The following is a 22,393-nucleotide window of genomic DNA, read 5'->3' as shown; positions in this document are numbered from 1 at the left end:
TTATCCCAAATAATATTTCGCTTGCATCATAAACACATTTTTCAACCCACCTTTTTATATTCCCAACCACCTTTTCATCTCACATACAATACATCACAAAAAGTGCTATAGTAATTATTTCAAATAATACCCTGTCCAAGTACTGTTATTTTCTTAGTAGCTAGCATTACTTTCGTATTTTAGATAATTAATTAATACGGTGCTGCTTTTTTTTTTCTCTCTTTTTCTTTTATGGAATTAATTGATGCGGTACTTGTGCAATGAACAAACAGATATTCTCAATTGTTGACAAATATGATTCACTTCTATAAAAAGAATGCGATCCCTAAAGTCCATGATAAGACGAGCTACATTAAGCCACAAAGGGGAATTTCTTAAACATATATTTATTAGTGTTATTGGAACACAATGCAATTTGTTTTTGCTTATTCTCATTGCCAAATATAACTATTATATATGTAAATGCAGAGGACAAACTGGTAATTCTACAAGACTTTCGGAAATTTGATGCTATTTGAGGAGGTGATTGCTCGAGCTTTTAGAAAAAGAAGTGGCTTGACATAAAATAATGCCACGAGCAGGACACATTGTGGGGTGGCTACGAGAAGTTGCTGCTTTCAAATTAATCTAATCATATACTGTGCTACTAAGAAAAATTGAAAAATCTGTAGTCTTCAAGGCATATTTTTGGCTAGAATTAGGAAGGGAAATTCAGAAACATAGGATGAAATTGCCTGAAGAACCCAAAGGGTAGACTGAAATGAAAAAGGGAGTTTTGGATTTTTGACATATAGAATGAAAAATTTTGATTGTTGTTTAGGCTGCGGAGAGTTTCCAACTTCCAACTGGTTGGTACCCCATTCATCTCATGAATAGTAATAATGATTCCTGGTTCCTTCCAAAGATTGCCAAAATCAAGGCGGGCAGTGCTTATCTGCCACTCCTTCCATTCCACCCTTTTCACTTGGTCAAACCTTAATCAAAATTTTTCTCCTTTCTGCCTCTCTCCTGTTCTTTTCATTATACATATGTATATATATATATCTCTCTCTGTCTTTCTCGTGCTACTCATTTCATCATGTCAATTGCTGAGGCAGCAGGCCCATGAAAGTGACCACAGAAGTAGTAGTATTTGTGCAGATGTTTCTCTTCCCTTTTTTTTTTTTTTTTCAGTGAGTAGCATGAACAAGAGCAATCCCTATATATGGTTAGGTTAGGCCACGAGCCATGCACAAACATGCATGCTCGCAGTTGTTGGCAGTGATAATAACTTTAAGCACCAAATCATATGGATGTCTTACAAAGTGTTCGGATAGGGGATTGTTTGAAAAATTTCTCAGAATTATACTATAGTAATTTTTGTGATGGGATATATATGAAATAAAAAAAGGTGATTGAAAATTAAGATTAAAAAAAAAGAGTGTTGAAAAAAACATATTTATGATGCAAGTAAAATAAATATTTACAAAAATTTGAATCTTTGAGCCATTTTGGGATTAAAGAGCTTATTATTATAATATCCACATTTTCTTGTATTGAATAACTTGGCTCTAATTGTACCTTTTCAATCTCTCCAGTAGCCACAACGCGTATAAAGCTGAATCACACAGGACAGGACATTCTAAAACACACAATAATTGATACAATGCCAAGAGTCTAATAAACTACTAAGATAAAATAAAGAGAGTCAAAACCACTAATCAATAAAGAAAGAAAGAAACTATTAGGCATTTGCCCGTTTGACGAAAAAAAAAAAAACAAGGGCATTTGCCAATTGCCAGCCATCCTCCATGAGGTAGATATTGGCAATTGGTGGTTAGCAACTTGGAAGAGGCAGGCAGGTGTGATCTTGATCTCCTTGAGTTGAGCATGCATAAAGTTGAAAAGGTTTGAGGGATGACTTCGCGTGGTTTTACTTCTGCTATGTGGTCTTCAATAAAAATGGTTTCTTAAAGAGATATGTATTCTTCTTTATTAATTCGCAAAAGACATGTTTTCTTTTCTGCAGACAAAAGACAAGTTCTCTTTATTGACATTATCGTAGTTAAAATAACTTTCATATATTGAACATGGTGATTTTCTCTGTCCAGGTGAACTACTGATTGCACTCCTGACTCTAGTTATTAACCAATTACAACTAAGCAAGCATTTATCTATCTTCCCCTTCCAAACGGGACAAAATCTCTTTTGAAGTTCCAATGCATGGTATCTCTTGATCGACAAAAAGCAAGAAGAAAAAAAAAATCAAATGTTGACTGTAAACAGCTTTAAAAAATGCATATATTTTTCACATGACTCTAATTAACTGCGTTGTCTTACTGCAACTTTTCATACACAGGCCATGCAAATAGGCAATGAAACATATACTGTGGTTATTGATAACATCTTAATTACTCCTCTGATTCAATGGCTCAAAAAACCAACTCCCAATAGAGAAGTTGGCCACCATCAAAAGGCTTGATGGGGTGGGAGGCAAGGCTTGGTCACTAATTGCCACAGGTGTGGCTCTCCAAATTCAAACGGGTGTATAGTGCACCCGTCTGATCCGATGGTGATTCAATCCACGTCAGTTCCCCCATAGGTTCAATTGAGTCCCCTGAAATAGGATAGCGTAGACAAATGTCGAGTGTCGAAAAAAATAGATCGATAACATCTTACTCTTCTTGATTTAATGGCTCAAAAGAAGAACTCTTCCAATTATTTGCCTACAAAAATTCTTAGTCGATCCTTGCAACGTAGCTTCTGTGCGTTTGACTTTGTACGCAAAATGGTCATACAAAGAGATGTGAAAGTAGGTATAGCCAGAGTTAGTAGTGCACACTATCTAATCACCCTAGACTTTTAAGTTAGAATGGCAGGCATCTGGCCTAGGAAATGGCTTCCTGTTTTTGCACTGTTTTTAATCCTTACCTGGCATAGGTTCTCTCTCGAGTCTCGAGTGAGATTATAGGCTTCATTGCATTGCTAAACAAACTCAATTATTAAATGGGCAGCGATGAGAATTTATTCTATTGGGATTAACTTAAGAAGGAAGGCATGCTAAACCGCCAGAAAGCAGCTTAATTAATGCAATCCGAAATTAGTCGCCCCTTTTAGATTATTCTTATTATTATTATTATTATAAAGTGTGATGACTGATTACTACTATATATATATATTCTTCCTACCAATTAATGAGTTATTTAGCCCAGTGATAAGTAGGCAAGGTTAAGGTAAATAAGTTTACGCCTAGTAATCTGTACGTCTAATAAGTTTTCCACCCACCTAAAAAGCTATAGAGTGTACGTGGATTAAGGACCAAACCAGGAAAAGAATTAATTTCCACCAATTGCCTAACTAAAGAAAGGATGCCAAGACGACCAGTAATCTGCCTATTGCACTCGTTGTGATATGGATTGACCATTTTGACAAGAACCCTTTTAATTATTAAGATAGCAAAAACTTTTCCCCAAGTTCCAACCTTGCCTAATCATATTTAGTCATGCCCTTTGCCCTACAACATATACAAAGCGCACAAAAGAGTCTGTTAAATATTCCTATGGCTTTCTTGTTCATCCAGAACCCACCTTGATTGTGATAAACAGCCAATCCTAGGATTCTATGTTGCATAATTTACCTAACGCATTTTTTATGGTTCCCCTCCCCACCAAAAGTCCCAAAACGATCTCTCTCTCGTATCCAAGGCACGAGATAGGGAAAAAGAAGCATATTAGCATAAGTAGAAAGTGCATATTCTTAATGAATAATGATGATTGAAATGTTAAAACGAAAAAGTTTATGATAGCTAGCATGTGCATGGTAGATATGATGGTCTTTTGGGAGACTGCTCGATGATTTTTATGAGCAGAAAAATTGATAGGGCTGTGAACATTAATGCTGGGCATGTGGGATTTAATTACATTCAAGAAAGCTGCATTGAAAAATGGAAGTTGAATTCAACTATTCTGCTGTCTGGAGCTATATACAGTAGTTGTGAAAAATTCCAACCCATGTAAGAAAAATTGTGAAAAATGGTTGGTTCTAATTAAAAGTATGGACATTCACCTAAACTACAAGAAAAATGAAAGATTTGAAGGGCGTCAACGTCAACATGATAGAAATCAAAATGGATCTATGAGATAAGGTCCATCCCTAACTTTTCCGAAGAATTCAACCTTTTGTCCTCCTATTTGTTCATGGGCCATTACCTGATTTCAGTACCCAGACAAGGAGCGCAAAGGAGTTGAACTCAAACAAGTAATTTGCAAAGAGTTTGCTTGGTCAAAATTCATCGAGTTTAAACGCAAGTTGTTTGAGTTCAAATTCGACCTTAACATATATGAAGCTAGAAAGCTCGTTACATGTAATCGAATTCAATCAACCTTCCCGCACGCACACGCATATACATACATATATATATATATATATATGTATAATTTATTAATATGAAGTATCTATATTGTTCCTTATTTAAAATTATATAAAGTATAAATTTATATATTTTTTAAACTCAATTAGACTTGATTAAGGTCGACTGAACTCGATTTGCACGAGTCCAAGCTCAAGTTTGAAAAAGACGAAATAAAATCAAAGAGTTCGAGTTCGACTTTCAAGAGCTCAATTAGTTCGAATTTGAGATTGATTTTCAATTTTTTAACTCTAGTTGAATTTGAGAAGTACAGTACTTAAATTCGACTCGACTCGATTGCACCCTAATCTAAACCCGCTCTTTGTTTCTCTGCATGTCATTGTACAAGAAGTCAAAACCAATGAAAAATATATAGGGATAAAACCAAACCCTTCGTTGATTTTCGCAAAACTTCAAGGGTGCAATTAGTAGTGTTTTGTACAAAAACAAGGAAAATTATAATTACAACCTTTTGAAATAGTACACACAATAGAATATTTTTGCTTTGATTCAGAAAACGTAACATAGAAGCATTCAGACTTCCAAATGCATATAGCACCTGCCTAGACGAGTAAACAAGATTGAAACGGGAGGACTTGGACTAGTTGAGAGCTGCGTAATCCTTGTTGAACTTAAGCCTCAATGAAGAACACTTCATCAACACTAATTTCGTCATCGAAAAATAAAACATAGCGTCGTCAAAACACCCATTCAATCCCCTCAGAATCGCGGCTCAATTCTGAGATTGACAGAAAAATATTACCAGACCTGATCCAGTTAGTCGAGTTGAATCCTGTATTTAAATCAAGAAGTCTGTCTTGGTCAACTGCGGACAGATGCTTCAATGACGCCAACAACAACAAATGAATATACTTGGTCCACATCAAACTTTCAGCCCTTAGGTTTGTTTGCTCATCTCGTGTTGTGTGGTGCTGGCGGAGGGAAGGCACGGGGGAATCAACAACCAGACAGGCACTTAGATATGAATATGGGAAATTAAAGACTAGAAAATTTTCTCCCTGTATTGCATTTTTTTTTTTTTTTGGCTGCAAGTAGGAATATAAACTGGCTATTTACTTTTCTTTTTCTTCTTTATTTATGCCCAATTGTGCAAAGAAAAATCGAGGGCATGGGATAATTAGAGTCTAGTATCGTTATTATGCCATCTTTCTTCTAGTTCTGTTTTCATTTCTCAGTGATTCTTTTAGTAGAGCATTAAAAAGAAAAAAAAAAAAAGATTTCGTGTGCTAACTGCTTTCTTCTTGGATTTTTCTCATGATAATAATTTCCGTCAAACTAAAAGCAAAAGTTCAACCTGTTCACCAAATAAAAAATAAAAAATTAGAAAAAAAAATTGCGTATTAGTTACTGCTCTCTAACGAGCAGAATGGTAATTAAATGAATTCAGTGTAGAATGGTCCACTACGCGAACAGTTTGACTACATATTTATCAGCTTCCATACCATACACGTACACGGGATTTGTTCTCGGTTCTTTAGATTTTGTAAAATCTAATTATGAAAAGTGATTATAGAAAATAATTAGAATCAGAAACAAAAATTATATTTTGATTGATGAATTTCAACTTTTTGATTATTAAGAAATTAATAAACTAAACACAAAAAAATAAGAACATCACAACATTAATTATTAAAAATCAAAATCTATAATCAGTTAAAATAATTAATTAACCGAGAACAAGCTTTCCAGTTACAAGAGCCAGCAAATTGTTTTCTTCTTTCATCCTTTTTAAGAGCCAGCAAATTAATATATTTCATGTGCGTAGGACAACAATTTCAGGCAGCAAAATGCGCGTACAAGTGCGGAGCTGAAATTTGAATGCATCACACATAATCCTATTGCCTGCTTTGCACGTTAAGGTACCTTTATGCCGTTACCCATGAAATTGTTATATTTTCAGCGTTTCCAACGTTTTGAACATCGTTATTATCGGTTTTCCATCAAGAAATTTCAGCGTGGTCAAGCCGCGCTTGCAAGCGTAATTTACAAGGTAGTTAAAGGAAGGACTTAGGTTCTGTTTGATAGTATAACAAAGTGTTAAATCTGAATTTTTTTCAGATATTCAGATATTTTGAATGTTTGATAAATAAAAATTCATTTGCTGAACTTATTAAGTAGTACTGAACTTGTGTGTATTTTTTTCAGCACAAGAATCCTAATTGAATGCTTAATTCTGATAAGAATCAATAGAATTACTTTAATTACCTCATCTTATCTACCAAATCTACCATTATTTATTAATTTTATTTAAAATTATTATCTAATTAAATAATTTAATATCCTCTATCTAATGATTTTCTATTTCTTTTTTCTCTCTTTTGAATGATTTTCACATCTTCTCCATACTCCTCATATAATATATTTTATCTTTTATATTAATTTGATTTAAAAATACATATTGTCATTTTCATACCTAACATTTTTAGCTAATAAAATCATAGGTTCTATTTCTTTTTTGAATGAAAAGATATAAACGCAAATTTATCAAATTTAACTTATTAAACATTCAGTTATAAATGTTTATCAAACAGTATAAATAGGTTTAATATTAAAATTCAGACATTCATATATTTCTTTTCAGTACTTAAAATTCAGTAAATTAATTGTTTCAGTATTCAAACTTCAGAATTCAGATTCAATTTTATCAAACGAAACCTTACTTTGCTTTAAGATCAGCAAGATTTTAGGCATGAAGTTTGGATATCCGATGCGGCTATACAAATACTACCATCCAACCCATCTTAAGCAGCACTCCCAAGGCAACAAATCTCAACCCAACACTAAAGAGTTTCGGCACTTTCATCAATCCTAAGGCCCAATTTCTCTGTTGCAACCATTCATGCAAAAACACACGCATATGCATGCAGACAGCGCAGCAACACTTCTAAATTTAACCTAGCCTCGCCGTTTACAGACAAACATGCATGTTTACGCTTTCATTCCTGACCTATTTATGCAGCAGCAATTCAAACCCAAATAATCAATTAAGGGTAGTTGATCATCGTAATATCCTTTTCCGTAACCTTACACTATAACATAAAATCAGTTTATACATTCCACTTCAAGCAAAAAACTCTACTAAAGATTAATCTGCACCTCTGCTGTAATGTGATCTACGTAATCATGCGGAAGCTAAAACATGTGAAAACCCTCACTCATTTTGCCAGTGGCAGAGAATCGCATGACAATCTTTGTGCGTTTTCTTCTGACAGAATGAGAGGGATTCATGTGTTGAACTTTAACGGCAAAAATGTCTTCTAAATGTGACAGGTAGCTGCCTTCAAAATCACTGACTGAAGGTTGAGCTAAGCGGCAAACATCGGAAAAAATATATGTCAATTATGTATTAAGAAAAAAGGCAGAATGTCATTATAAACTCCAACAGCACTTGTCTATTACCATCAAGATTTGCGTATTGCGATGTCCATGTGCAGGTAAGCAATGCTGGCAACAAAGAGGAGGAAAAAGCCCAAAACTAGCATCAATGGCTCTGCAAGCATGAATACTGGATTGAACTTGTAATGGACCTGCGTAAAGAAACTTGGTTTTAGCAGCAATTTTGAGGCATTAATCAGACAGAATTGGGACCAATTACAGCTGAAACTCCCTCCAAAAAAAAAAATTAAGGAAAAAAAAAACTATACTGCACAGAGAAAATAAGGAATAAAAACAGAAGAATGATTTTCTCAATTGAAATTAAATGCTATCACTATTAACTGCTTTAACATAGCATTTCATCATATATTCAAAATAGCTAGCATCATTTTCCTTTCTGGCTGCAAGAACAGGCATTTTGATCTCTGAATGGACAAATAATTTTTGGAAATTGAAACACCAGAATTGTGGGGAAAAAAAGCTAGAAAATACTCAATGAGCAAGCTAAAAAAGAGAACTTATAGCAATTACATGAGTCATAGCACCAACTAGAGTTAATCCGCTGATGGCTACCCTATGGAAAGTGTTGAACACCAGATAGCATAAAATTCAAATAATAAAAAATGAAATCTATGAAATAAAAGTAACAGATGCCCAAATTGTATGTTCAATGTAGCACACAATCTCTTAGTTAATGGTAGATGTATAATGATTTGGCTTGCTGAAGGATTTCATTTATGATATATAACTTACCTCTCATGTTTCTTGAACATGGACTATCCGTGAGAACCTATTATTCTTAGCTAATGGAGCAGTTTTACAAAAGTCCCATAGATATTCACCTGGAAAGGAGAGTTATGATCAGGAACTACATTTTTCTTCTCCAGAACCAACACAGTCCTTCCCACAACATCAAGGTAGGAGTGCTTCTTCTGCAAGTGACATATATAGGTATTTTAGTAGACAAGCTAGCATCTGAATGCTTTGCCAAAGTTATAACTGGAAAAGTGATGAATTTGACAATTGCAGGTTGCAACATAAGTTAAAAAGTTTAGGTAATAATGGACAATTTCTAAATTATGCTACAAACCAAAAAAAAAAAAAAAGAACAAATTTGGGTTGTTCCCAGTTATGGTGCAGTCCTGTTTGGTTAATCTACCCAAATGAAATGTCATATGCAGGCATGCCAAAGTGAAACAATTAGATAAGCAATTTAGCTTAATCAAGTGACCAACCAACAGAAAATACCTCAAAAAATATATTCACCACCCCTAGTTAGTAAAAGCTATTGAGCACCATACGTGCTTGGCAAAAAGAGCATAATTACAAGTATTGATTGCCTAGTTTACTAGGCTCCACTGGCAAATATAAAGCTGCTATTACATGCACAAAGGATGATGCAAGATCCTTTTGATTGGCATTACGCTCATTCTGATTTAAAACAGAATATTCTCATGGATGACTTCCAGTTTGAAAACATCTTCTCCCTACTTCATTTTCACATGCAGTAATGATAAAACAAATAACTATATCTCAATGATATGAGGGCTAAATTTTCAATCAGCATTGACTTTTACCTCCAGCCTCTGTTCCACTTGAAAAGGAATCACTGCAGAAGGGTCTTCTGATCCCTCAGGCAGCACTACCTGAATAAAACAATGTCACTACCTGCATGGCCCAAAATAATACAAAAGCGGATGTCTTTCTCTAAAATATAATTCCATAAATGCCACCTACTTTTATAGTTAACTTGTCCACTACAGTCTCAGCAAGGGGGCATCCAAAATTGTAATTCAGGTAACGCGAACCATCAGCTGACTCAAAAAGATAATCATGTACCGGCACCCCATATCCAATGACAAAAGTTGCTTTCCAGCCTCCAAATAGAGGATAGCGAGGCTCTATTAACAGCTCTGACTGCATAGATCAAAGTCAAGCATTCAATGCGTTCACATGAATTTGTATATGCATGTGGTGTGTCTATATCTACATAAATGAGTGTGTACAAGAATTTTTTTCCTTGGAATTAGCAACAACTCCTGATGCATGATAAAACTAACAATTTCATGCTGTCTGTTCAAAGGTTTTTTTCTGCTGGTTCTTCAATTAATGCAGAGTAGAACTCACTCTATCATCAGATGCTAAGCTGAATAGTTATCTACTGATCATATGCAAGAAATTCCTCACATTTGCTCAAATATGCATGATTGCAGAGAAAGTAGAAACCAGATATTAATCTTACACAAAGTTTCAACGTTGAAAATATTTTCAGAACATGTCAAATCTAATAAGAGATATTCTCTATACGGACACCATAGATCCCACTATTCCCACTTGAGCCATCTCTGAATTGCTCTCTGTATGCACATTTCAAAGCCAAAATTGAAAAGGTTTGGTAAAAGACAAATGAAAGTGACTCAACAAATATAATAAAGTTCTTGTGAAGAACAGAAGAAGCGGGAAGGAGAATGATAAGGGAAAACCTTCTTAGCACCTATCCGTAATCGTGATGATGAAATATTCCCAATATCATCCCTATAGTAGACAGAGTGAACCCTTGGGGGCAGCTCTGCCAAAAGATGCTTAAATGAAGCTGAACCACCAAAAGGTTGGTTAGATTGATATTCAACCCTGTCACCAAAAGAAGCTTTAGCACATAAGGATGAAAATGAGAAAGAGAAAATCTACAACTACCAGCATAAAGGTAACCTCATAAATGTCTACATAAGTCTAGTAATTTCAACTGTTATAAATCACAGGAAACATACTCTTGCATTTTCAATATTATAAAACTAAGTTCTTCTCAATTCAGCAGCCAATGTTTGTATAGGCATATAAAAATCATGAGTTCCTATAAAAATCAATAAAAAGCAATAATTTTTCTCAAACATCACTAAATCAAATAACTTGATGGACATGGGTATGAAAGATCCAATTGTTGACCTTCTGATCTACAATAATTGGCAAGGTTACTAGCATGCTTCATCACAAAATTCATTTTCTAAAGAAAAGAGCGATCCAATGGTCCAAACTTATATCCTGTGAGAAATATTAAATGCTTCCTTAAATAGTCATCAACACACCTTGAAAAGCCACCTTTTTGTCGAGCACCAGCATGGGCCAATTTATAATGGTCAGTTATCTGAAGATTTCCCCAGTGGGATATTTCAATTTCACGTACAAGCTCCTCAACAACAGCAAATGGATTATTATTCTCAAAATGAATAATTACAGGACTGTACGAGTAAGAAGGGCGCTCCTCATATGGTCCATATTTTAGTTCTGTTCCGGAGCGGTCAGCTGGTACCACTCTGGTGAATGATTCAACTTTGTTAGTTGGTGTCCTAAAAGATGTTTCCTGACTTTTAATATGGTAAGGTGACAGTATCACCGCACTGTCACGGAAATAAACCAACTGAGACTCGGATTGGCTTATCTCTACAGGAAAAGGCTCAAGAGAATGAGTCAACACATAAAGTACTTCTAGGGATACAGATTCACCACTCCCTAGTTGGCTGGTCAAAAATACAGAATAGTATTTAGTTCCATTTGGACCATCCAGTATGTTGCTTGGTTTTACATCAAGCGGCAGTGAAGATTTCTTCCTCTTCTTCCCGACAAGGGCTCCTGCTTTAATCCACGCTAAATGATCAACTTGTGCAGGCGAGAAGGCAAGAAGAATTTCAGAAGCTGGAGATGTGCCAACATTTTCAACCTAAAGGTCAAAAATCACAGATAAACATGAAAAAGCAGAACCCAAAGGCACTCACAATGCATAACTGAATCTGTAATTTTTGAAAGAGTGAATCATTATACAGCCCAACTTCACAACAACTACTCAATACTTGAGTTCCATCTTCTTTCCTTTTCTGAGGAAGCTAGTGAATATATTGGGAATTTACAGGGACAATGAAGCCCGCACTTTAAACCAGGAAAATTCAGAATTTGAGCTTTTAATAGCTGAAATCCACACCCTCAAGCCTCAAATCACCAGCTAATTCCATAGAAAATGTATACACGTATAGGAATGGATTGCCTCATTGAAGAATTGATATCAATATATAAAATGCAATGCCGAACGGTTTGATCTACACCAATTTTCTAACGAAATTTTAGGTCACACCAAACAATATTCTCAAAAGGTTTAAATCTTTAAAGTACTTTTATAGATAGATGTTAAGTAGTCTAAACCTAACCATATTTACCGTGAGATTGGTTCAAAATATACAGGAGACAAAAAATCACCTTTTTTTCATGTTATCATCCATGCGCATTGCAATAACTTGTTCAGCGAACATAAGCCGAAAGGTAAATTGAAAATAGGAAATGAGAAAATCAATACCTTAAGCGTCAAGGAAACCCTAATTATATGCGAACTCAAGTCAACCTGCGTCAATCAATCAAAATCAAAATTCAAGCAGAGTTACAATTCACAACACACTACAAAAGTCTTTCCAATGAAAATCTAACCAGATAAATTTATATGCACGGTAAAATTGATCAAGGTAAACATAAATCATCGAAAGAAAATGAAATGTGATCACTAGTTAAGCAGCTTTTTACATTTCATGATGCAAAATGTACTACAGTAGAAGAGAATTGGAACTTACTCTACGCTCGGCACTGAGAATCTGAAGCTCCGGCGTCGATGACGATCTGACGACCGGAGAGAAGAAGGTTAATATTAACGTTGAGAAAATTAGGCAGATTTGCAGAAGAAGACGAGGACGACGACCACTCGCCTCCATTGCTGCGGAGTCAAGATTTAAGAGCATGGCAGTCGAGTCCAGTAGCTTCTTAAGTCGGAGCATACGTGGATTCTCGTTGCTGATTGGTTGGAGGCTATGTGGGCTAATAGGATTGCTCATTGATGGACAGTGGTATTAAAACAGTTTTGGGCTGCTAAAACTGTTCTGGGCTCTAGCAAGATGGGATTGCAATTCACAAGGGGCTTCAAGCACTGTTTTCAAACTCGGACCGGACCGGCCGGTCGAACCGGTTGAACCGGGAACCGGCCAGGTAGCCGGTCCGAGTCACATTAGAAAACCGGAAATTTAAAACCCGGTCAAAGCCGGTCAAAAACCGGGTTTGACCGGGTTTGACCGGGAAAAAACCGGTTTTTCCGGTTCAACAGTATTTTTTTAAAAAAAAAATTCAAACTTTTTAATATTATGTTTTGACCCCCTAAATTGTTAAAACTTATTGATATACCTCAAATATTTGATACTTTATAAATATTGTCCTAAAATTTGATGTTATTTTTCAATTAAATTCATAATTTTAATTCTAAACTTGTTAATATTTATTAAATAATATAAATTGCTACTTGATTGTTCTAATTTCTTTGTATTTTCTTGTTAAATATATTTGAAACATCAAATATATATGAATATGCCTTTATTAATATCAATATATTATTAGATATTATATATATAACATTTTAATTTTAAAATAATTTTTATTTATGACGTCATCCGGTTCGACCCCTATCGACCCCCGGTCGAACCCATTGACCCCTGACCCCTGACCTCGGCCGAGTCGCTATCCGGTCCGGTTCTGAAAACATAGGCTTCAAGTTCTCAAACTCAAGTCATTTAGTAGGAATACCAATCATGTTGCTAGGAGATTCTTTACTCAATTTTCAACTTCTCTCCTTTTCTATCTGATATTTATAGTTTTCTTTTAACAAAAAAAAAAAGAAAAGAAAAGAAATTTGGAAAAACATATGAAATATTATGAAATAATGACAAGATGTGGATGTCCGCGGATATTCTCAAGAAAAATTACAAGATGTGGATGTCCGTTTATATTTTCAAGTAGATAAATACTTGTATTCTCTCTAGATTCATTGATATATTGGATGAACCCATTTATGGATGTACTTGAAATACTAAATTCATGTATTAGTATTTAATAGGGTTCATGTATCCTTGATCTTGGATCACCTATATGTAGGGGTGAATCCTACTTCTTTTGTAACCTTGAAATCTGATAGAACTTTGATAAAAAAAAATATAATAATACTATAGTTCTTCTATTTCTCTCCGCTCTACTATTTCAATCTCTACTTTTGATAGTTTATTTTATTAGTTTCACAATATGTTATTAGCACGAGCCTCTACCTTGAGCGAAGGAAAAATACGAGTCTCTACTTTGAGCGAAGGAAAAATGCGAGTCTCTAATCTCTGAGCAAAAGTGAAGCACGAGACGCTGTCAAAATTCTACCCGAACAACTTTTGACTACTTATCGAGAAAAAATGAATGTTAAATATTTGGGATCAAATAATGGTGATGATGACATTTGTCTCGTTGATAGTGTTTCTACATACACCATATTGAAAAATAAAAAATATTTTTCTTGGTTAACAATGGGAGAGACAAATATTAATACCATCAGTGATGCAAAATTAATTAAGAGTTCTGGAAGAGCCACTCTATTTCTCCCTGAAGGAACTAGAATTGTCATAAATAACGCACTACTCTCTCCCAAGTCTCGGAGAAACTTATTGAGTTTTAAAGATATCCACAGTAATGGATATCACATCGAAACAATAAATGAGACAAATGGTGAATTTTTATTAATTATAAATACCATTTCTGGGGAAAAATGTATATTAGAAAAATTGCCTTCTCTTTCTTCTGGCTTATATTATGCACAAATAAGTGCTATTGAAATTCATCATTTAGCAGGCTAGAAGTCTGTTTATCCCAATAATTTTATGATTTAGCATGATCATCTCGAACATTCTCGATCTATTATGAAGAGACGAATAATTGAGAATTCACATGACCAATCATTGAACAATCAAAAGGTATTAAAATCAAATGAATTCTCTTGTGTTGCTTGTTCCTAAGGAAATTTAATTGTTAGACCATCACCAGCTAAAGTTGAGACTGAATCTCCCACATTTCTAGAACTAATTCATGGTGTTATATATGTGGACTTGTAGATCCACCATGTGGACTATTTCGATATTTTATGGTGCTAATTGATACATCAATTAGATGGTCACATGTATGTTTGTTATCTACTCGCAACATAGTGTTTGCGCGATTGTTTGCTCAGATAATTAAATTACGAGCATAATTTCCTAATTATCCTATTAAAAGAATTCGTCTAGATAATACTGGTGAATATTCGTCACATGTTTTTTACGAGTATTGCATGTCTATTGGGATATCTGTTGAACATCCTGTAGCCTATGTTCACACACAAAATGGTCTAATCGAATCATTTATTAAAAGACTACAATTAATTGCTAGACCATTGTTGATAAGGTCTAAGCTTCATTTATCTGCTTAGGGACATGCTATATTACATGCAACAATACTTGTGAGAATCAGGCCGACTAGTTATCATAATTATTCTTCCCTATAATTAGTATTTGGTTTTGAGTCCAATATTTCTCATTTACGAATATTTGGATGTGCGAATTATGTTCCAATTGCACCGTCCCAACGTCATAAATTGGGCCCCCAAAGACGATTGGGAATATATGTCGAGTATGAATCACCTCCTATAGTTACATATATTGAATTATTGACAGGTGATTTATTTACTACACTATTTATAGATTGTCATTTTGATGAATCACATTTTTCGACATTATAGGAGGAACAGATGAACTGAAAAAGGAAATTTCGAAAAAGAAAATTATTTGAAAAATTTCATTGAATTTCTTGGATCTTCGAACAAAAGAATGTGAATTAGAAATTCAAAAGATCATATATTTGCAAAATATTACAAATCAATTACCGAATGCATTTGGTGACTCTTCTAGAGTCACCGAATCACATATTCTTGCTGAAAATACTCCGATTAAAATAAATATCCCTGAAAGATAAATCACAAGTGCTAATGAATCTAAAGCACGCTTGAAGCGTGGGAGACCTCTTGATTCTAAAGATAAAAATTCTAGAAATAAAAAAGGATCAAATGAATCAATAATTAGTGACAAAATTTAATCTCCTAAAGAGGTCGTTCCTGAAGAACCAACTCTCGAAGAGCCAACTCTCGAAAAGTCAATTTCTGAAGAGAATGAAATTAAAATTCGGTAAACTTTGTCATTACAAGAAAAAGTTGAAATCGAAGAGAAATAATTGTTGATAGTATTTTTGCATATAATGTAGCACTTGATATTATGATAGATGACGAGAATCATGAGTCTAAATCGGTTAATGAATACCGGCATAGAAATAATTGGCCGAAATGAAAAGATGCGATACAATCTGAATTAAATTCACTGGTTAAAAGGAAAGTTTTTGAACCTGTAGTTAGGGGTGAGAAAAATTATCCGTTAACCCGAAAATCCGTCATATCCGATCCGAAAATTAGGATATCCGATTTTTATTATTTGATCGGATCAAAAGAGGGTCGGGTACCCGCTAAGATGTTGACAGGTTAGGGTCACATAATTAAAAATTCGCGGGTACCCGATCCCCCCTGCATATATATTTTTATTTTATTTTTATTTTTATACACACACTATAAAATAATAAGAACTAAATAAGTAATTTTATTGAACAAATTGCATTACAAATATGAGAGACTATAGTTTATTTACAAGATTCATTTGTAGAGACCATGATCTTATATTTTATAGAAAAAGTTTAATTAATGTGGAACATATATATTAAAAATTGTGCTACTAATTTCAAACATTTATTGATTTCGAATTCTTTTAATTTTTTTCCTTTATCTTATATTTTCTTCACATGCTTATTTCTTGGTAGAAAACTTTTTTTTTAAAAAAAATATTTCTTAAATCTTAGACGAATGTGTAAATTATAAAATTAAATTGGTATAAATTATTTTTTTTAAATTAAATGATAAATGGGGCGGGGGCGGGTACCTGTTACCCAACCCTATCTTAGCGGGTACCCTATTATGTGGGGCGAATAAGGGTCAAAAAATGGCTGACTTGCAAGGTGCGGGTCGAGTAACCCAAATGGTGAATAGGGCGAGTACCCGACCCGCGCGCTACCCCTACCTGTAGTCCAAACATCTGAAGATATAAAACCAGTTGGATATAAATGAATTTTTGTGAGGAAAAGGAATGAAAAGAATGAAATTGTGAGATATAAAGCAGGACTTGTAGCCTAAGATTTTTCACAAAAGCCTAAATTTGATTATGATGAAACGTATTCACCTGTAGTGGATACGATCATATTTAGGTATCTTGTGAGTATTGCAGTGTATGAAAAACTTTATATGCGTCTAATGGACGTTGTCACTGCTTATTTGTATGAAAATTTTGAAAATGATATTTACATGAGAATCCCTAAAAGATTCAACATGCTTGAAGCATGTAAATCAAATCCTATAGATGTGTATTCTATTAGATTACAAAAGTCTTTGTATGGGTTCAAGCAATTTGGACGTATGTGGATAACTGTTTTAATGACTACTTAACTAAAGAATGTTATACCAATTACCCAATATGTCCATGTGTTTTAATCAAGAAAAATGGGTCAAATTTTATGATTATTGCTATATATGTTGATGATCTCAATTTGATTGAAACTCTTGAAGAGATCAAAAAGGCTGTCGAATATTTGAAAAAAGAATTTGACATCAATGATTTTGGAAAGACAAAATTTTGCCTTGATTTACCAATTGAATATTTAGAAAGTGAAATTTTTATCCACCAAATTGTTTATACCCGGAAGGTATTAAAGCGATTTCGTATGGATAAATCACATACATTAAGTACCCCAATGGTCGTCACATCATTGGATCCTAATAAGGATCTATTTAGACCACGAGAGGAACATGAAGAGATACTTGATTTTGAAGTACCATATCTCAGTGCAATTGGTGCACTTATGTATCTTGCTAACTGTACAAGGCCAGATATATCATTTGTTGTGAATTTATTAGCAAGATTTAATTCCTCGTCTGCAAAACGACATTGGAATGATATTAAACACATTTTTCGCTATCTCCAAGGAACAATTAATCTTGATTTATTTTATTCAAGTAAATTTAAGTCTGAGTTGCTTGGATATACTGATGTTGGGTATTTATCTGACCCACATAAAGTACGATCTCATACTGACTATCTCTTTACTTGTGGCGGAACAGCAATGTCTTGGCATTCTACAAAACAATCCTTAACTGCCATTTCATAAATCATACTGAAATAATAGCAATTCATGAGGTCAGTCGATAATGTATTTAACTAAGATCAATGACCCACTACATTCGAAAGAGTTGTGGGTTTTCCTCCGAGAAGGAAAATCCTCCAACAATTTTATATGAAAATAATGCAACTTGTATAATTCAATTAAAGGGATTATATATTAAAGGAGATAGGACGAAACACATTTTATCGAAATTCTTCTTTACTCATGATTTACAGAAGAATGGTGAGATTGATGTGTTACAAATTCGATCGGATAATAATTTGACAGGTATGTTTACAAAGGTATTGCCGACTGCTACATTTGGGAAACTGGTGAAGAATATTGGAATGCGTCAGCTAAAAGATCTCATATAGTGTTTGTATCAGGGGGAGAATTTATTACACAAGAATAGTGTACTTTTTTTTTAATTTCATTAGGATTTTTGTCCCACTAGATTTTTTTCTAGTAAGATTTTAACGAGATATATTTTTTGTGTAATAGACATTCAAAGGGGGATGTTATGAAATAATGACAAGATGTGGATGTCCGTTGATATTCTCAATAAGGATTACAATATGTGAATATCCGTTTGTATTCTCAAGTAAATAAATACTTGTATTCTCCCTAGATTCATTGGTATATTTGATGAACCCATTTATGGATGTACTTGAAGTACTAAATTCATGTATTAGTATTTAATAGGGTTCATGTACCCTTGATCTTGGATTACCTATATATAGGGGTGAATCTTACTTCTTTTGTAATCTTGAAACCTGATAGAACTTTAATAAAAAAAAAAGATAATAATACTATAGTTCTTCTATCTCTCTTCGCTCTACTATTTCAATCCTTACTTTGATAGTCTATTTTATTAATTTCACAACATGAGAGTTAATTATAGGAATAATTCGTCTTAGGAGCTGGATCTACTATACATGTCTATATGAAGCTCATGTTGACACGAGCACCTAATGTATCTAGTAATTGAGGGAACAAGATGGTGCAAAAATGAGGCTTGATTAGTGCATGGGACCTTTGAACATTAATTTACTCGATTGCACAAAAGATTAGCCACAATGTAACCACTATAATCAAGAGTAGAACCTGTGACAAAAGAGTGATTGAGATTAGTTGAGCCAATCAATTATTTTCAATCGATTTTGTGTTGAAGTCATGATTTCTTTGACTCCTCTTTAAAGGATTAGGGAAAATATACAGCTTGAGAAGGGGAAAGGGTTCCAAGGTAGTATCTTATAAAGAGATACAAACTTAAAATAAAAGCTGACAGAATTTAAGAGGACCAAAAGAAACATTATAAAGGATAAATTATATTCATGACCAGGGGACTCGACAACAAAACGTATCTTAAATAGTAAGATATTTCATTTGTAATTTGTAAGTCACATATTTGAATCATTACTATCAACGAAGGTGGGCAGAAAATCAATGTCGATTCCTTGAATAAAATACATAATAACAAAAACTCATTTACTTCAACATTTTTTGTATTCATGCAATTTCATGTATTCTTCTTGCAAGTTATCACTCTTCACCAGTTACGATTAAGGTAATTTTATTTTATTAGTAAAGCGGCTAATGACCAATAGAATTCAAAATAGTTAAAACTGACTCTTATCACGAATAACTTTTTTTTTTTCCCACGAATATCAAGTCTAGCTTCAAGTGGCATTTGGACCATTCATGGCATTTGATATCGAGTTTGCCAAATTAGCCTCGTTGTAGTACAGTGTTGGAAATAGATGGGCTGCTTACATAATTGTCACAACTTCAAAGGGCCTCAACACAAAATTTCCCTCTTTCCCTGTGCTTTTGTTTCCTCAACTTTCATAACTGTTTCTCAAACCCTCTTCTTCCAAATTAGGATGATTTCCAATTTGTGCTATATTGGAAAGCCCTCTTGTTCCCCTTCTTTCTAGACAAATTTTGAAATTCTGGTCTTTTTTCCAAAGCAACACTTCATCAATTGATCAAGCTATCATCTCATCATCTTCTTTTGGGAGAGGTTCGCATTTCAGTGCTGAATTTTTGTCTAAATTCCGAGGTAATTTCTCTTTCCTCCCTAAATCTTCATTTTGATAGTATGTCAGCTGAGTAGTATTTCATTTCCATAGAATCAATTCCTTTTTGCGGAATCATTTGTATTTGTAGACTTTGGAACATTCCCGTGTTGTAAAATCCTATCACTTTGGCTTGGGTTACTTGTCCTAAGAGTCAGGTTCTTGGGTTGTCTTGGGGTGTCAATGCTGCCCACCATGTGCTTGTCTTTTCGTCTAAACAAGATTGGGATATAGCATGAATGCCTGATCGACGTTATCAAATTTGATTTAGCAAGTTAATAGTTGTTATGATTGTTTTAATACTTCATAATGTCCGAAAAGCAAGATGTTCTTGATATCGAAACTGTTGTCCTCGTTATGAATGCCACTCATTGTTTAAAGCGGCCATGAAATTGAAATAAGCTCATTCTTACTTTGGAAAGAACGGGGTTTGAGCTCATTTTCCTTGTTATGTATATCACTCTCATGCGTGCATTTGTTGATGACTTGGATGGTGCAAGTGTAGGCAGTGTTAGTATTGGAGGCAATGACAACTGTTCAGCCAACTACGGGTCAACCTAAGAAAGCAAAGCTGCAAAATCCACCTGCAGGGTTTAAAAGAATGGGCAGGGCATCACCCTTTATAAGATATGGTCTACCTATGATCTCACTTACTGTGTTAGGGACACTCGGTCTCGGCTATCTGCTGCAAGGAAGGTCAGTGCCAAATGTCGATTTCCTTGTGTATGCTGCAGGGATCCTCCAAAGAGTCATCACTGGGATTCTTGATGTTGTCAATGTTTTGGTGTTAGCTCTAGAAATGTTAACAGTACAACACCCAAGCATCCTGTAATTAGGCATATTTCAGTGGTTCTGGCTCAATTATTGATCAAATACCAGAGAGCACTAATGTATAGCAAGTTTGTTTCCTGTCTTCAAGTGACGAAGCTAAAGCTGCATAGTGGATGCTGTTAGACAAACACGAAAATATTTTGGAAGATATACTACTGTAACTTCTGAAACAGGAAGACTTTTAAGTCTAGATTGAACTTAGCTTGAGAGTGAAAATTTTGATATGTAAACCCCCACGCCCTTTTTGTCAGTGTGAGTCACTTTCTTGAGTTCTGATCCGTGCATGATAGGAAAATTGTTTGCATGGGGACACATGCAACGGATTCTGAGTTCCAAATTGCAGTTGCTCAGGGATTTGCACTGCAGATGTTGTCCTAGAGACAATAGCATGTTCTTTGTGGCTTTTTTTTATCTTTTCCTTCAAAAGCTGAAATTAATGGGCTAATTTTTGTAGTTCAGCAAGGATATTGCTAAAGTGAAGGATGATCAAGAATGGGAGATCATTGAGACAAGAAAAGCGCTATCAAGAACTGGGCCAGTCAATGCCTACAACCCTAAAAAGATTTCACTGGAGGAAGAGCTTAAGGTAGACAAATTTTATTTAATATCAAAGTCCATGTTGAGTTGTGAATCTTTTTACGTATTTGTCTTCGGTGCAGGCTTTGCAAGAAAAGGTTGACATCAACAGCTATGAGTATAAGAGGATCCCCAAGCCTAAGGAAAGCACATGAAGCAAAAAAGCTTCATTAGGCTTTGTGTTCAAATTTTGCAACCATTCTGTTTCAACTTGAAATAGTATTCCGTTTTGCTCAAAATCTCAGCATCAATGTTGTACCTAAACCAGACTACGATTAGGAATTAGTGGATTTGAGGAATTCTGTTTGCAGCCTTTTGACATTTTAGTCAGTCATGGTTATATAAAGGCTGATGTTGGTGGACTCTAGTCGAAGCTTACATATTTATGTTGCTTTGTCTCATTTTGCGCTCATTTAGTTTTGTGTATACTTAACCCAGGAAAATTCCCGAATGATGAATATGGCTGTTCCGAAATGAAAATGGCTATGGTCTTCTTGAACTTTTTGCTTCCTCTTTTACATTTTTAGCATCGGTTGGTGTACGAACTTATTTTGAAAGAGCATTCTTTGATCTTTTTTCATGGATTAATTCAATTGTTGCAGTAAAAATGAATTCTTGACTCTCTCCGATGCATGTATAACATGGAATTCATATGTAAACCAGGCAGCATGAGCCAAAAAAAAAAAAAAAAAAGTAATGAAGTTGATGCGGCTCCCTTTTGTTTTGGCCTGGGCGTATTTCGGAGTTCTCCTCTGGAGGTGGAGAATAATTTCTTTCGGGCAAACCACCAATGGGGCCATCAAACTTAAGGCTGAATTTGCAACAATGAAGTGTGTTTTTTTTAGCTACTTGAACTTTTAAAAGCATAAATTTGCAACCATTCTTCTGTCCCTTTGACTTGTTAGCCAAAACTACTTTGTGTCTATCGTGTCCTGAAAAGTAACAAGTTTGTACAAGAAAGGAAATGCTTTGGCATTGGGATATGCCCAAAAAGTTTCAA

The 22,393-nt window shown here is 34.5% G+C and overlaps 2 protein-coding genes across 3 annotated transcripts; one reads left to right on the top strand and one right to left on the bottom strand.

The window, feature by feature from the left end:
• Nucleotides 1–7,373: 7,373 nt before the first annotated feature.
• Nucleotides 7,374–12,666, bottom strand: LOC140004262 (dolichyl-diphosphooligosaccharide--protein glycosyltransferase subunit 1B-like). Of its 2 annotated transcripts, none has more exons than XM_072074215.1 (9): nt 12,394–12,666; nt 12,126–12,170; nt 10,867–11,498; nt 10,267–10,414; nt 9,521–9,700; nt 9,361–9,429; nt 8,626–8,715; nt 7,808–7,935; nt 7,374–7,713 (listed from the first exon to the last, which is right to left on the bottom strand). In XM_072074215.1, exons 1-8 carry the CDS (start codon nt 12,649–12,651, stop codon nt 7,810–7,812), a joined length of 1,548 nt encoding a protein of 515 aa, XP_071930316.1. In that variant the 5' UTR covers nt 12,652–12,666; the 3' UTR covers nt 7,374–7,713; nt 7,808–7,809. The 2 variants fall into 2 exon arrangements, with proteins under 2 accessions (XP_071930316.1, XP_071930317.1); XM_072074216.1 differs by having other exon boundaries at nt 7,374–7,701.
• A 7,005-nt stretch (nt 12,667–19,671) lies between these two features.
• LOC113725805 (uncharacterized) lies at nt 19,672–21,892 on the top strand. Its single transcript, XM_027249167.2, has 4 exons — nt 19,672–19,970; nt 20,492–20,682; nt 21,277–21,403; nt 21,477–21,892. Exons 2-4 carry the CDS (start codon nt 20,513–20,515, stop codon nt 21,546–21,548), a joined length of 369 nt encoding a protein of 122 aa, XP_027104968.1. The 5' UTR covers nt 19,672–19,970; nt 20,492–20,512; the 3' UTR covers nt 21,549–21,892.
• Nucleotides 21,893–22,393: the final 501 nt, after the last annotated feature.

This window comes from Coffea arabica, chromosome 2c, assembly GCF_036785885.1.
Source record: "Coffea arabica cultivar ET-39 chromosome 2c, Coffea Arabica ET-39 HiFi, whole genome shotgun sequence".
NCBI classification, from domain to species: domain Eukaryota; kingdom Viridiplantae; phylum Streptophyta; class Magnoliopsida; order Gentianales; family Rubiaceae; genus Coffea; species Coffea arabica.
This window is presented reverse-complemented; position numbering and strand designations above follow the sequence as displayed.